The sequence below is a fragment of the Mugil cephalus genome, chromosome 20, assembly GCF_022458985.1.
Source record: "Mugil cephalus isolate CIBA_MC_2020 chromosome 20, CIBA_Mcephalus_1.1, whole genome shotgun sequence".
Classification (NCBI taxonomy): Eukaryota; Metazoa; Chordata; class Actinopteri; order Mugiliformes; family Mugilidae; genus Mugil; species Mugil cephalus.
In genome coordinates this window covers 10,691,017-10,705,883 of record NC_061789.1, presented here as the reverse complement: position 1 = coordinate 10,705,883, position 14,867 = coordinate 10,691,017, and the positions used below count along the sequence as shown (strand labels likewise).

At 40.8% G+C, this 14,867-nt stretch overlaps 3 protein-coding genes across 3 annotated transcripts; all 3 read left to right on the top strand.

Annotated features, from left to right (window-relative positions):
* Positions 1 to 232: 232 nt before the first annotated feature.
* LOC124997237 (tryptase-2-like) lies at positions 233 to 3,099 on the top strand. The gene is made up of 5 exons (XM_047570801.1): positions 233 to 334; positions 580 to 757; positions 1,609 to 1,892; positions 1,991 to 2,130; positions 2,568 to 3,099. The coding sequence occupies exons 1-5, from the start codon at positions 283 to 285 to the stop codon at positions 2,754 to 2,756; spliced, it is 843 nt and encodes a 280-aa protein (XP_047426757.1). The 5' UTR covers positions 233 to 282; the 3' UTR covers positions 2,757 to 3,099.
* Positions 3,100 to 4,522: 1,423 nt separating this feature from the next.
* On the top strand, positions 4,523 to 8,079 carry LOC124997236 (tryptase-2-like). The gene is made up of 5 exons (XM_047570800.1): positions 4,523 to 4,594; positions 4,839 to 5,016; positions 5,669 to 5,952; positions 6,051 to 6,196; positions 6,634 to 8,079. Exons 1-5 carry the CDS (start codon positions 4,543 to 4,545, stop codon positions 6,868 to 6,870), a joined length of 897 nt encoding a protein of 298 aa, XP_047426756.1. The 5' UTR covers positions 4,523 to 4,542; the 3' UTR covers positions 6,871 to 8,079.
* Positions 8,080 to 11,372: 3,293 nt separating this feature from the next.
* Positions 11,373 to 13,580, top strand: LOC124997238 (tryptase-2-like). Its single transcript, XM_047570802.1, has 5 exons — positions 11,373 to 11,465; positions 11,609 to 11,786; positions 12,174 to 12,457; positions 12,599 to 12,732; positions 13,079 to 13,580. The coding sequence occupies exons 1-5, from the start codon at positions 11,414 to 11,416 to the stop codon at positions 13,265 to 13,267; spliced, it is 837 nt and encodes a 278-aa protein (XP_047426758.1). The 5' UTR covers positions 11,373 to 11,413; the 3' UTR covers positions 13,268 to 13,580.
* Positions 13,581 to 14,867: the final 1,287 nt, after the last annotated feature.

The following is a 14,867-nucleotide window of genomic DNA, read 5'->3' as shown; positions in this document are numbered from 1 at the left end:
AGTCTGCCTTTGCCATCTGGTCCAACTCAAAACCAGGTGGTGATCAGTTGACAGCTCTGCTCCTCATATTAATCTGGTGTTGGATAAAAAAACAAACAAAAAAAAAAACGCACACATATCCATGTTTACTGTAGTTGTCACCAATGACAAATGTAAGGCTGGTTTGAGAGGGAAGGAAGAGGTGCTGACCAGATTATAATCTCCCTGGATGAGTATATAAAGCTGCACTGTTCACTCGCAGGCTGCAGAGTCACAGCTCCTACACTGTGCTCCATCGCAGCCATGGTTTTCACCAAACTGCTCACTGCGTTGGTACTGCTCTGTTACACCGCAGGTGAGAAAGACAAATGCATAGTTTCGGGTTGGTTTGTTCACAATTAGAGAAGGAGGGACCTGCCTGGACATTTTTAACATATGCATGAAAAATGAAAGTCTCATCTCATCTCATCTTCCATACCGCTTAATCCTGCCCTAGGGTCGCAGGGGATGCTGGAGCAAAATTCAAATGTGGCTTTTAATTTGTCAAATGTCTCCAGCCAAACATCTAACTTTGATTACTTTTTTCTATTTTATTTTTAGGTGTGAAGGGAGCTGAGATGAAGAGCTCCATCATCGGTGGTCATAATGCCAAAAAGGGCAGGTGGCCGTGGATGGTTCATCTCAACATCACAACTGCTGACGGGACGAAAAGGTGGCGCTGTGGCGGTGCCCTCCTCAACCACCAGTGGGTGGTGACCGCCGCACACTGCTTAGATAAGTAAGTGTTTCCGTGATTATGCAGTTTCCTTGTTTGGCATTAAATGTCTCGCATGGCAGAGAGGTTATTACTCAATATAAGCATCTAGAATCATATATTGGATAATGTGGCATAACATAATATGGATGCAGAGCTCAGATATGTTGCAGTAGTCAAAGTGGAAAATTCGATGCTTAAATTTCTTGTTCTCTTTGGTGGCATCTATGGAGATAACTGTGTTTTTTGTTTAATTTAATTTCAAAGATCATCCGTGGCAGAAAGAGGACCGCTCTCTGTAAGATCATATATCACTAACCTTGGATTGTCTCCACAGATGCCTGCTTTCATATATTTTAAATAAGAACTACGCCTTTGACATATTTTTGTCAGTCGAGCATTAGCTCAATAATTCTCTTTTTATCTCATTTGGTGACAGGTAATGACTAAACAGATTTATGTTCAATGAAAATCCTGAAAGAAAGTCCACTGCTGCTTCAATACATACAACAGCTGATATCATTTTTTTAAATAAACAATGCAAAGGTTTCATGTCCTGAACCTACGGAAGAGTATTATGGGCACCCATGAGGTAAAAAAAAAAAAGGACGTAGGTTTTTTTTTCATCCTACACTTTGAGAAGAAAGTTGAAATTTTGAGAAAAAAAAAATTTCAAATACATCCACAATACAGTACACCTTCAAACCTGCAGTAGCCGTATGTGTATGTTACCGCTGATAACTCAGATACGCAGAACAGTGTTGGGGTTTAATAAATTATTAATTTTAAGAATGTAAAATACAAACTCATGGCGAACGTGAGGTCTTTGACTGTGTGTGCTTGCTGTGTTGCTGTGTGTTGTTTTTTGTTGGCAGGGACCCTAAGCCAGACATGAAGCAAGTAGGGGTTTGGATCGGCTCCTACCAGCTGAAAAAGGGGGCTGAGCGTTACCGTACTCCGGTCTATCCCGTCTACCCCCCTGATCATCTATATCGGGACACGGGCAACGGCTACGAAAACGACATTGTTCTGCTCAAGCTGAACAAAAAGGTGGAATACTCAGAGAACATTGCTCCGATTAGTCTGCCTGTGAACGACCGCCCCATTGCTCCATCGTCTATTTGTTGGATCACCGGCTGGGGCCAGATCGGGAATGGTGGTATGTCCCGCACTTAAAGCGGCCTAGAAAATGCACACACATCAGTAAAGTACACTGACTGGTGTATACTGCTTGTTTATTCCCTTTTGCCCATGCAGTTCCCCTCCCAGACCCGGAAACCCTGAAACAGCTGAAGGTGTCCATCATATCGAAGGATCGCTGTAAGGCAGCATACCCAAACCTGACCTCTGAGATACTGTGTGCTGGGGATGGAGCTGGAAACGAGGGCGCATGCAATGTGAGTTCACTTCCATAAAGTAAAACCACTTTCATCGTGTTATAGTTGAAGAATTTTTGGAATAAAACATGATTCTCGACAATGTGGACTGTAAAAGCTGGATCCCATCATCACATGTCACGTTTTAGGAGGTTGCTAGCTTGTCCGAGATGCAACTGCTTCAGAAACAAAAACATCCCAAATATAAGTTTGTTTTCCCCAAATTTTTCCCTGACTGATAATCAGATTAATAATTGTAACCTGAGGGAATCACAGTACTGTATACCACTGTTCTTATTAAGATGGCAACCTTAAAGATCAGTTTTGTTGTCAATTGCAACGCCTACAGATGATTGTTTTCATCTGCTCTGTGTCAACTCAACAGGTTAAAGTCATCTGGGAAAAGAATCCAGAGTTGAAAGACATGAGTGTGTTCTGTTCTGTTTTCACTTCTTCAGGGGGACTACGGTGGCCCGCTGGTCTGTCGTGGACCCACGGGCCATACCTTGGTCGGAGTCATGAGTTACGGGGGTCCTGGTGGTTGCAGTGGTCCAGGGCGCCCTGTCGCCTACGCTCAGGTGTCCAAGTATCTGTACTTCATCGACTATTACATCAACCTGCCTGGTGAAGCCTCAGCTGATGTCTGAACCTCCAAAATGATGAAACTGCTCATTCTACTCACCTGATAACCTGCCTTACTCTTCATGGCTACACCGATCAGGCATAACATTATGACCACTGACAGGAGAAGTGACCAACATTGACCATCTTGTGACAATACAATATTCTGCTGGGAAACTTTTGGACCTGGCATTCTTGTAGATGTTACCCCATAGCAACACTCCTTGATCCAACATAGCAGCACGTAGCAAGGTGGTCATAATGTCATGGTTAAATCGTAATAATTTCTTTGCATTAAAGATTTCAAGCATCACTTTTTGGGTTTTTTTTTTTTTTTTTGCATGCTATAAACACCCAGATGAAAAAAAGATATCATTCAGTAAAGTTTTCATTACACACTCTGTACATGTGTTAGTTTCAGCGTTATTTTTGACACATAACACCTTAAATTAAAGAGGCTTCTTAAATACAAGGATAAGGGTGGTATTTTGTAATTTTGCATGTTCTTTATTTTACTTCATGCACTTATTAGTCAAGGAAAACATCCCATGATCAACATGAATGCGATATAACTCATTCATATTCATCAGGAAGCTCATTTTCATCTGCGGCGCATGCGCAGGTTGATGCAATAAAAGAAACAGGAAAGACTATAGAAGCAGTAGACATGACATGTTAGAGTTTAACAGTCTGATGTGAAACACGCCTTCATTTAGAGAAACTTCATATGAGTTTTAATTGAAAATCAAGACTTTAAAGGGCCACTGTGAAGGATTTAGCTAGTTGTCAATGGTCCAGGAAAGACAAATTAGACACTTGCTTTAAATATTTTTTTCTCTTTCAAGCAAACTCTCCCACACTTGACCTTGAAAATGTCATTGGGCACTGACAGAAGTTTTAAGGTTGTGAGTGCATTTTTACCTAACCCTAGAAGATGTAGGTTCTGCCATCTGTTTATATGGGAATAATATATTAGTAGCCAAACAACACTTCTGCTACAGGAGCAGCATTTGAGCAAAACAGGAAAAACATTATCATTACTATCATTACATATATGAAATGACTGATTACGTGTAATGTTTTTAAAGGTGTCACTCTGTGTTAAGATAAGCGACCTGACACTTACACCTGCTATCGATGCTTCGTCAGAATTTAGTCAGTTCTCGCTTCTTATCAGAGTCGGTTTATTTATCACACTGATAAGGAAGAGTCTCAGCCAACCCATTTATATGCCAGATCCCTATAAATGTATGTATGTTGTTGTACATTTACTTAACTTTCAATTTTTCTAACTTGGCAAACGTGTTATATGTTGTCATTATGGATTATCAGTGAAGGTTGATGGTGAAACAGTCGATACCCTCTGAGTCCACTATATAGTGTCTGGTATCAGCTGCAAATTTGGCATTATTCTTTTTGTCCTACATATTAAAATTAAGAATATATTACATATGTATCTATGGAATAGATATTGACAGGTTCTTCCACCAGGCGTTCCCAGCAGACCCTCTCTACTCATTTGGGCCTTACCAAGTCTGCCTTTGCCATCTGGTCCAACTCAAAACCAGGTGGTGATCAGTTGACAGCTCTGCTCCTCATATTAATCTGGTGTTGGATAAAAAACAAACAAAAAAAAAACGCACACATATCCATGTTTACTGTAGTTGTCACCAATGACAAATGTAAGGCTGGTTTGAGAGGGAAGGAAGAGGTGCTGACCAGATTATAATCTCCCTGGATGAGTATATAAAGCTGCACTGTTCACTCGCACGCTGCAGAGTCACAGCTCCTACACTGTGCTCCATCGCAGCCATGGTTTTCACCAAACTGCTCACTGCGCTGGTACTGCTCTGTTACACCGCAGGTGAGAAAGACAAATGCATAGTTTCGGGTTGGTTTGTTCACAATTAGAGAAGGAGGGACCTGCCTGGATATTTTTAACATATGTATGAAACATGAAAGTCTCATCTCATCTCATCTTCCATACCGCTTAATCCTGCCCTAGGGTCGCAGGGGATGCTGGAGCAAAATTCAAATGTGGCTTTTAATTTGTCAAATGTCTCCAGCCAAACATCTAACTTTGATAACTTTTTTAAATTTATTTTTAGGTGTGCTGGGAGCTGAGGTGAAGAGCTCCATCATTGGCTGGGAGGATGCTAAAAGGGGCTGCTCGCCGTGGATGGTTCACCTCAACATCACAACTGCTGACGGCTCGAAAAGGTGGCGCTGTGGCGGTGCCCTCCTCAACCACCAGTGGGTGGTGACCGCCGCACACTGCTTAGATAAGTAAGCGTGTTTCCGTGATTATGCAGTTTCCTTCTTTGATATTAAGTATCTCTCACGGTAAAAATGTTTCTTATGATTATTTTTCAGTATACACATCTAGATACATTATATCAGGCCCTATCTGTCACGAAGCTTTGATCATATATATATATAACATAATATGGATGCAGAGCTCACATATGTTGCAGTAGTCAAAGTAGAAAGCTCGATGCTTTAATTTCTTGTTCTCTTTGGTGTCATCTATTGATATAAGTGTGTTTTTGAATTTCATTTCAAAGATGGTAGAAAGTGGACTGCTTTCTGTAAGATCACAAATCACTAACTTGTCTCCACAGACGCCTGCTTTCAAATATTCTAATAGACTGCAAAATAGATTTAAAAGACTCTTACAAGTTGAAAAGAAATGGGCAACTGGACCTGTCTGGTTTTCTCGAAAGGCATTTCCTCACTCATTCAAGTAGCATTTATTTGGAGTCTGACAAAAAAAATAAATAAAAATAATAAAATGCGACCCTACTTTTAGCTCCATGTTTGGTCTCCACCAGTGTCTGTTTCTTAAAGTTGCTAAATGCTCCAGTGTGTATGGTCTTGTTTTTATTTGGCACCTTTCTACCTATTCTAAACTTACATATGTGTTGTTTTTTGTTGGCAGGGACCCTAAGCCAGACATGAGGCGAACGGTTGCTTGGATCGGCTCCTACCAGCTGAAAAAGGGGGCTGAGCGTTTCCGTCACCTGATCTATTCCGTCTACCCCCCTGATCAGCGATATGTCAACACAGGCAACGGCTACAAACACGACATTGTCCTGCTCAAGCTGACTAAAAAGGTGCAATACTCAGACAACATTGCTCCGATTAGTCTGCCTGCGAACGACCGCCCCATTGATCCATTGTCTATTTGTTGGATCACCGGCTGGGGCCAGATCGGGAATGGTGGTATGTCCCGCACTTAAAGCGGCCTAGAAAATGCACACACATCAGTAAAGTACACTGACTGGTGTATACTGCTTGTTTATTCCCTTTTGCTCATGCAGTTCCCCTCCCAGACCCGGAAACCCTTAAACAGCTGAAGGTGTCCATCATATCGAAGGATCGCTGTAAGGCAGCATACCCAAACCTGACCTCTGAGATACTGTGTGCTGGGGATGGAGCTGGAGGATTGCATGCTGGAGCATGCGATGTGAGTTCACTTCCATAAAGTAAAAACACTTTCATCGTGTTATAGTTGAAGATTTTTTGGAAAAAAAACATGATTCTCAACGATGTGGACTGTAAAAGCTGGATCTCATCATCACATGTCACGTTTTAGGAGGTTGCTAGCATGTCCGAGATGCAACTGCTTCAGGCACAAAAACATCCCAAATATAAGTTTGTTTTCCCCATTTCTTCCCTGACTGATAATCAGATTAATAATTTTAACCTGAGGGAATCACAGTACTGTATACCACTGTTGTTATTAAGATGGCAACCTGAAAAATCAGTTTTGTTGTCATTGGCAACGCCTACAGATGATTGTTTTCATCTGCTCTGTGTCAACTCAACAGGTTAAAGTCATCTGGGAAAAGAACCTACAGTTGAAAGACATGAGTGTGTTCTGTTCTGTTTTCACTTCTTCAGGGGGACTATGGTGGCCCGCTGGTCTGTCATGGACACACGGGCCCTACCCTGGTCGGAGTCATGAGTTACGGGGGTCCTAGTGGTTGCAGTGGTCCAGGGCGCCCTGTCGCCTACGCTCAGGTGTCCAAGTATTTGGATTTCATCAACTATTACATCAACCTGCCCGATAAAGCCTCAGATGAGCCCTCATGTACAAAGACTTGCGTGGCTTTCTCACGGAAACATGGCGTGTGCTAAAATCCAGAAACTGGCATCCGCCCAAAAAAATCAGACGTATCAAAGTGTGCATTCGCATGGATCCAAGCACCTTTCCTATGTACATCCCAATCAACGTGGAATTGAGCGCACATGTACACAGTTTAAAAAAAAAACAACAACAAAAAAACAGTACATTTCTGGCAGCTGGGGCGCCAAAAAAATACCGTAAATTAACAGAAAATTCCTTTCTCATAAAAATAACAAGTAACTTGCATTTGAGAGTAATATGTTTCTTTACAATATTACCTTCTGTGTAGAGTAATAAGTTACTTATTACGTATTAGTTACTTTCACCAAAATAAACATTTAGGACAACGCATTGCAAAATGAAGGCAATATTTTGTCATGGCGAATAGCCCTTTTAATATTTTCACTTGTATTCTTTTAATCTACTACAAGTATATGAGTTGCAAGTTACATTGCATAGTTTTAAAGGTTGTCTTCCGTGAATGATTTTTCTTCAGACACTGAGACACAAATCTCTAGTGACTCATAACTTTATATATTTCTACCTATATTTTTTCTTAGTTGGAGCTTTGTTCATTATCACACACAGTCTCATTTTTGAGCACTGTAACACCACCTGTAGTGTCTCATCTTAAATTAACTATCTGTGGAAATGTTTTTATACCTTAACAATGGGACTAACGTTATATCATTAGAGAGGTTACTTGTACTATTTTTAGCCGTAAACAGTTTCCTCGGCCTCTAACCAGAAAATAAAGTGCACATTACTGTGAGGTTTTTATCCAATTCTGTGACAAATTCAAAATAGTGCGAGTGTAACCACTTAGAAAACATTCAGGTGTTGCTACGTTGCCGTCTTCTTCTTCTTCTTCTTCTTCTTCTTCTGGTGATTTTTAACCGTCTTCTTCTCCTCTTTATTTACGGCTGTGTTGTTTTTTCGAAACTTCCGCCTGTGCGACAGCTCGGATTGTAACGCGTTACTGGACTCAGTAACTGTAATAAAATTTCTAAAATATAGTTAGTAACGAGTTATATTACTCCGTTACTGCCTAAACGTAATATATTACGGTCACGCGTTAGATTTGTAGCGCGTTACCCCCACCACTGCCCACTATACATGGGAACTAAATGAACAACATATTCTTGTTGGGGGAAACTATTGCTACTGCCCGGATACAAAAGTCTTTTTTTTTTCTGTACATTGCAATAAAATATCCTGTGTTCATCCCTGATTAGTTGTGTGTCATTTGCTACCAAATCAGAATGTAGAGAAGATAGACGCAACTGATGATAGTGATGTATAAGCACACTGCCAATTCACTGCTGGTGTTTGTACTACATTACAGTAAGTTACAGGTAGATTATATTATTTTTCAGCCCATCTAACCCAAAAGAGTCATTCTGTGCAACAGATGCATCTCGTCAGACTGTGTTACTGGACTTGTACTGGTACTGGCTCCGCTGAGCTGGACTGTCCAAGACACCTTGCTGGCCTTAACAAAGGACAGATAGTAGTAATATTTCAACACAGACATCACATAGCTCAATCTGGGTGTATTAATACCTAACATAATTATATACTCAGTAGCCAATATATTGATGTATTTCAAACTGTTCCTTTCTCAATATAATGCAGCACACCACCACTAACACCCACTATGAAATCAGTGATGAACAAGATGTAGTGTATAGTATTTCCAGGACATTTCACTTTTGATACGTCTGAACGTTGACGTGGACGTGGGCGTACGCCACGTTTTTGGGTGCGAGCAACTTTGATACATGAGGCCCCAGATGTGTGAACCTCCGTACTGATGAAACTGCTCGTTCTACTCACCTGATAATCTGCCTTACTCTTCATAGCTACACCGATCAGACATATCATTATGACCACTGACAGGAGAAGTGAGCAACATTGACCATCTTGTGACAATATAATGTTCAATACATGGGTATAAGTTACCCCATAGCAACAACACTCCTTGATCCAACCACTTTTTGCGTTGTGGGTATTTTATTTCATTTTTCATTTTTTTTTTTTGCATGCTACAAACACCCAGACGAAAAAAGATATCATTCAGTAAAATTTCCATTACACACTCTGTGCCTATGCCTAAGCAAACACAATGCTACTTACATGTTCACAAAATCATATCTATATGTTAGTTTAAATGTTATTTTTTGAGGTTGCAAAACATATAGACACCTAACACCTTAAACTGTGTAAAGAGGTTATTAAAATACATGTCAGGATAAGGGTGGTATTTTGTAGTTTTGCATGTTCTTTATTTTACTTTATGCACTTATTAGTCAAGGAAAACAGGTTGGATCAACAGGAATGTGATATGACTCATTCATATTTTGACAGAAGGTTCATTTTCATCTGCGGTGCATGCGCAGGTTGATGCAATAAAAGAAATGAGAAAGAATATACAAGTAGTAAACATAACATGTTAGAGTTTAACAGTGATGTGAAACACGCCTTCATTTAAAGAAACCTCATACGAGTTTTTATTGAAAATCAAGACTGTGAAGGATTAAGCTAGTTGTATTAGCAGATTTTGAATTTAGTGTTACTTTTTGTGTTTTCTTTAGGGGTTCAGTAACAGTTTTTGTTAGCTTAGTGAGAGTCTTTCACGACTACGTTAGCAGTGGCCTCTTCAACAAAGAGGTATCTGTGGTTCCGCAGTGGTCCAGGAAAGACAAATTAGACACTTGCTTTAAATATTTTTTCTCTTTCAAGCAAACTCTCCCACACTGGACCTTGAAAATGTCATTGGGCACTGACAGAAGTTTTAAGGTTGTGAGTGCATTTTTACCTAACCCTAGAAGACGTATGTTCTGCCATCTGTTTATATTGGAATAATATATTAGTAGTCAAACAATACTTCTGCTACAGGAGCAGCATTTGAGCAAAACAGGAAAAACACTATCATTACTATCATTCGATAATGAAATGACTGATTACATCTAATGTTTTTAAAGGCGTCACTCTGTGTTAAGATAAGCGCCCGGACACTGACACCGGCTATCGATGCTTAGTCAGTTCTCGCTTCTTATCAGAGTCGGTTTATTTATCACGCTGATAAGGAAGAGTCTCAGCCAACCCATTTATATGCCAGATCCCTATAAATGTATGTATGCTGTTGTACTTTTACTTTACTTTCAATTTTTCTAAATTTGCAAACGTGTTATATGTTGTCATTATGGATTATCAGTGAAGGTTGATGGTGAAACAGTCGATACCCTCTGAGTCCACTATATAGTGTCTGGTATCAGCTGCAAATTTGGCATTATTCTTTTTATCCTGCATATTAAAATTAAGAATATATTACATATGATTAGCCCAATGACATAATCACCAATGTCATTTTTTGACTTGTTTTCTAAAAATGTTGAAATATGACTTAGGCAATTATGCTATGAGGCTAACTATACTCCCTACATCCTGAGGCCTCCTTCTGGTGGGACATGCCTGGAACACCTCCAGATGCCCTAGCCACCTCAACTGACTCCTCTCAACGTGGAGAAGAAGCAGTTCCACTTTGAGCTCCTCTTATGTGTCTGAGCTCTTTCCCCTACGTCTAAGACTGAGTCTGGTCACCCTTTGAAGGAGACCCATTTTGGTCACAGAAGCATGTCAGCCAGGACAGCCTGACAATATCCAGAGCCTTAAGATACCCAGGGCGGGTCTCATCCGCCACTGGAGCTACATCGCTGTGGAATTTTACTCTATCTCTGCAACTTCTTCCCCAGAGATTGGACAGTCCAACCATCATCTGACTCTGTCTCCTCTATGGAATACTTGATGGTGGGATTGAGGAGCTCCTCAAAGTATTCCTTCAAACCACCTGACGATATGCTCAGTTGATCCGAGCAGCTCCGTGCTCCCACCGAAAACGCTGTGGATGAACTGCGGTCCACCTCCCTTTTGGTTCTGGTTCTGGTTTGCCAGAACCTCTTCGGAGCCAATTGATAGTCTTCTTCCATAGCGTCATCAAACTCCTCCCTCATCCGAGTTTTTGCCTCATCGACTACCCTGGCTGCAGACCACCTAATCATCTGGTACTGGTCAGCTGCTTCCAGAGACCCACAGACCAACTACGCCCTGAAGGCCTCTTTCTCCAGACTGATGGCTCCCAACGGGTTTGGGTGTTGCTGTCACGACCAGCTCTGCTGGAGTTGGGAGTTGAAGACCATATTGACAGGTTCTTCCACCGGGCATTCCCAGCAGACCCTCCCTACTCATTTGGGCCTTGCCAAGTCTGCCTTTGCCATCTGATCCAACTCAAAACCAGGTGGTGATCAGTTGACAGCTCTGCTCCTCATATTAATCTGGTGTTGGATAAAAAAACAAACAAACAAACAAAAAAAAAAAAAACGCACACATATCCATGTTTACTGTAGTTGTCACCAATGACAAATGTAAGGCTGGTTTGAGAGGGGAGGAAGAGGTGCTGACCAGATTATAATCTCCCTGGATGAGTATATAAAGCTGCACTGTTCACTCGCAGGCTGCAGAGTCACAGCTCCTACACTGTGCTCCATCGCAGCCATGGTTTTCACTAAACTGCTCACTGCGTTGGTACTGCTCTGTTACACCGCAGGTGAGAAAAACAAATGCATAGTTTCGGGTTGGTTTGTTCACAATTAGAGAAGGAGGGACCCAAAAATCAAATGTGGCTTTTAATTTGTCAAATGTCTCCAGCCAAACATCTAATTTTGATAACTTTTTTAAATTTATTTTTAGGTGTGCTGGGAGCTGAGGTGAAGAGCTCCATCATTGGCGGGCAGGATGCTAAAAGGGACAGCTCGCCGTGGATGGTTCACCTCAACATCACAACTGCTGACGGCTCGAAAAGGTGGCGCTGTGGCGGTGCCCTCCTCAACCACCAGTGGGTGGTGACCGCCGCACACTGCTTAGATAAGTAAGTGTGTGTTTCCATGATTATGCAGTTTCCTTCTTTGATATTAAAAGGTGTCAATATAATCCTACAAAAAATACTTGGAAAATAAACTTTACTAAAAAAAAAAAGGCAGTCATGTTTGGCAGTTCAAAAACATTTATTTTCAAACTTGTCTGGTTTTCTCGAAAGGCATTTCCTCACTCATTCAAGCAGCATTTTTATTTAGTCTGATAAAATAAATAAATAAATAAAAATAATAAAATGCGACCCTACTTTTAGCTCCATGTTTGGTCTCCACCAGTGTCTGTTTCTTAAAGTTGTTAAATGCTCCAGTGTGTATGGTCTTGTTTTTATTTGGCACCTTTCTACCTATTCTAAACTTACATGTGTGTTGTTTTTTGTTGGCAGGGACCCTAAGCCAGACATGAGGCGAACAGGGGTTTGGATCGGCTCCTACCAGCTGAAAAAAGGGGCTGAGCGTTTCCGTAACCTGGTCTATCCCGTCTACCCCCCTGATCAACGATATGTCAACACAGGCAACGGCTACAAACACGACATTGTCCTGCTCAAGCTGACTAAAAAGGTGGAATACTCAGACAACATTACTCCGATTAGATTGCCTGCGAACGATGGCCCCATTGATCGATCGTCTGATTGTTGGATCACCGGCTGGGGCGAGATCGGGAATGGTGGTATGTCCAGCACTTAAAGCGGCCTAGAAAATGCCCACACGTCTATTGAAAAATGTCAAAACCTGCTCTGAAATCCTTACAACACTGATAATAAATCTGTTAGTGGTTGATATATATCTTTATTCTCTTCTGCTCATGCAGTTCCCCTCCCAGACCCAGAAACCCTTCAGCAGCTGAAGGTTTCCATCATATCGAACAAGCACTGTGCGGATGAGTATTCTCACCTGATGCCCGTGCTGTGTGCCGAGCCATCTGGAAACAAAGGCGCATGTGATGTGAGTTCACAGTTCACTTCCATAAAGTAAAGAGTACATTTCGTACATTCATTCTGACTTGAGGTTACATCTCAGAAGTACTGGTTGGATTTTGTTCAGTTACTACTTACTTGAGATTTATAGTTGTAGTTTTGTTGTAGTTTAATATTTTACGAAATAAAACATGATTATCAACTATTTTGAGTGGCTTTAGGCACAAAATCATCCAAAATGGCTTCTCTGACTGAAGTTTTGAGAAGTGCCGTTGTCATTGGCAACGCCTATGGATGATTGTTCATCAGGTAAAAGACATTTGGGAACAAATCCAGGGTTGAAAGACATGACTGTTCTGTTTTCACTTCTTCAGGGGGACTATGGTGGCCCGCTGGTCTGTCGTGGACCCACAGGCCCTACCCTGGTCGGAGTCATGAGTTACGGGGGTCCTGGTAGTTGCAGTGGTGGAGGCCGTCCTGTCGCCTACGCTCAGGTGTCCAAGTATCTGGATTTCATCAAGTATTACATCAACCTGCCTGATGAAGCCTCGGATGATGTCTGAACCTCCAAACAGATGCTCCGAACTGCTCATTCTACTCACCTGATAACCTGCCTTCCTCTTCATAGCTACACCAATCAGGCATAACATTATGACCACTGACAGGAGAAGTGACCAACATTGACCATCTTGTGACAATATAATGTTCTGCTGGGACACTTTACTAGTGTAGATTTAGCCCATAGCAACAACACTCCTTGATCCAACATTGAGAAGGTGGTCATAATGTTATGATTGATCGGTGTAAGTGTTTTATGCTGATTATAAACTCTGGTTTGCTGAGTAACTTTCTTTGCATTAAAGCTTTCAAGCATCACAGTTGGTGTTGTGTGTATTTTTTTTTTCTTTGTCTTATGCTAGAAACAGACAAAAAAAGACACCTCACCTCTAAGGCAACATCGTCCTCCATGTGAAAAGCACTTAGTTATATCTCATTCACAAAAAAATCCATTACATATTGTCAACCCAAACAGGATGCATCTCACATGTTGATTTGTCAGTATTAACAGTGTGTTTACAGTATCATATACAGTATGTTAGTCACAGGGGACGATATTCAACATTACAGGTGCTTAAGTAGGATGTTAAATACAGGGATTTTACATATTACACAGTAATGTTGAACTAGTAATTTTACTTCACAATTGATCTTCCTGTGCTGCCCTAAATTTCAATTTATTTATATTAAATTTAATATATAACCACATATATAACCTTATTTGAACAGAAAAGAGCTTCAAAAATATTAAAAATATACCTCCTCGCTAAATAATAGAGGTTGCAAAACATGAAGATGTATGACAGCTTAGCTCATATAGACAGGATATTCAAATACAAGTCAAGATACGAGTGGTATTTTGTAGTTTTGCACGTCCTTTGTTTTACTGAATGCAATTATTAGTCAAGGAAAACGCTCCAGGATAGACACGAATGTGATATAACTCTGTTTTACTGCGTATTAGAAATACAAAACCTAGTTGAAATGTGAATTAAACAATGCAAACTACTGTAACCCGGCGCAACCTCCCTATAGTAGTGACAAACAAGGTGAATAAAGCATAAGTATGTGAAATACGCCTTCATTTCAAGAAACTTCATATGAGTTTTAATTGAAAATCAAGATTTTAAAGGGCCAATGTGAAGGATTTAGCTAGTTATATTAGCAGATTTTTAATTTAGTATTAAATATATGTTCAAATATCTCTTTTTTTTTAAATTCTAAAACAGGAAGCTTCTGTACGCCGCATATTACAGACTGCCTCAAGTCAAGTTCCCCTAATGACAAAACCATATGTTTAAAGTTAAAACTGTCAATCTGTCAATTATTGTCATATTATGCTATGAGGCTAACGATACTCCCTACATCCTGAGGCCTCCTTCTGGTGGGACATGCCTGGAACACCTCCAGATGCCCTAGCCACCTCAACTGACTCCTCTCAACGTGGAGAAGAAGCAGTTCCACTTTGAGCTCCTCTTAAGTGTCTGAGCTCTTTCCCCTACGTCTAAGACTGAGTCTGGTCACCCTTTGAAGGAGACCCATTTTGGTCACAGAAGCATGTCAGCCAGGACAGCCTGACAATATCCAGAGCCTTAAGATACCCAG

Coding starts and splice junctions, on each gene's coding strand:
- LOC124997237 (XM_047570801.1), top strand. CDS start 283: ATGGTTTTCACCAAACTGCTCACTGCGTTGGTACTGCTCTGTTACACC. Junction 758..1,608: donor GCCGCACACTGCTTAGATAA/GTAAGTGTTTCC, acceptor TTTTGTTGGCAG/GGACCCTAAGCCAGACATGA. Junction 2,131..2,567: donor GAAACGAGGGCGCATGCAAT/GTGAGTTCACTT, acceptor TCACTTCTTCAG/GGGGACTACGGTGGCCCGCT.
- LOC124997236 (XM_047570800.1), top strand. CDS start 4,543: ATGGTTTTCACCAAACTGCTCACTGCGCTGGTACTGCTCTGTTACACC. Junction 4,595..4,838: donor ACTGCTCTGTTACACCGCAG/GTGAGAAAGACA, acceptor ATTTATTTTTAG/GTGTGCTGGGAGCTGAGGTG. Junction 5,017..5,668: donor GCCGCACACTGCTTAGATAA/GTAAGCGTGTTT, acceptor TTTTGTTGGCAG/GGACCCTAAGCCAGACATGA.
- LOC124997238 (XM_047570802.1), top strand. CDS start 11,414: ATGGTTTTCACTAAACTGCTCACTGCGTTGGTACTGCTCTGTTACACC. Junction 11,466..11,608: donor ACTGCTCTGTTACACCGCAG/GTGAGAAAAACA, acceptor ATTTATTTTTAG/GTGTGCTGGGAGCTGAGGTG. Junction 12,458..12,598: donor GGGCGAGATCGGGAATGGTG/GTATGTCCAGCA, acceptor CTGCTCATGCAG/TTCCCCTCCCAGACCCAGAA.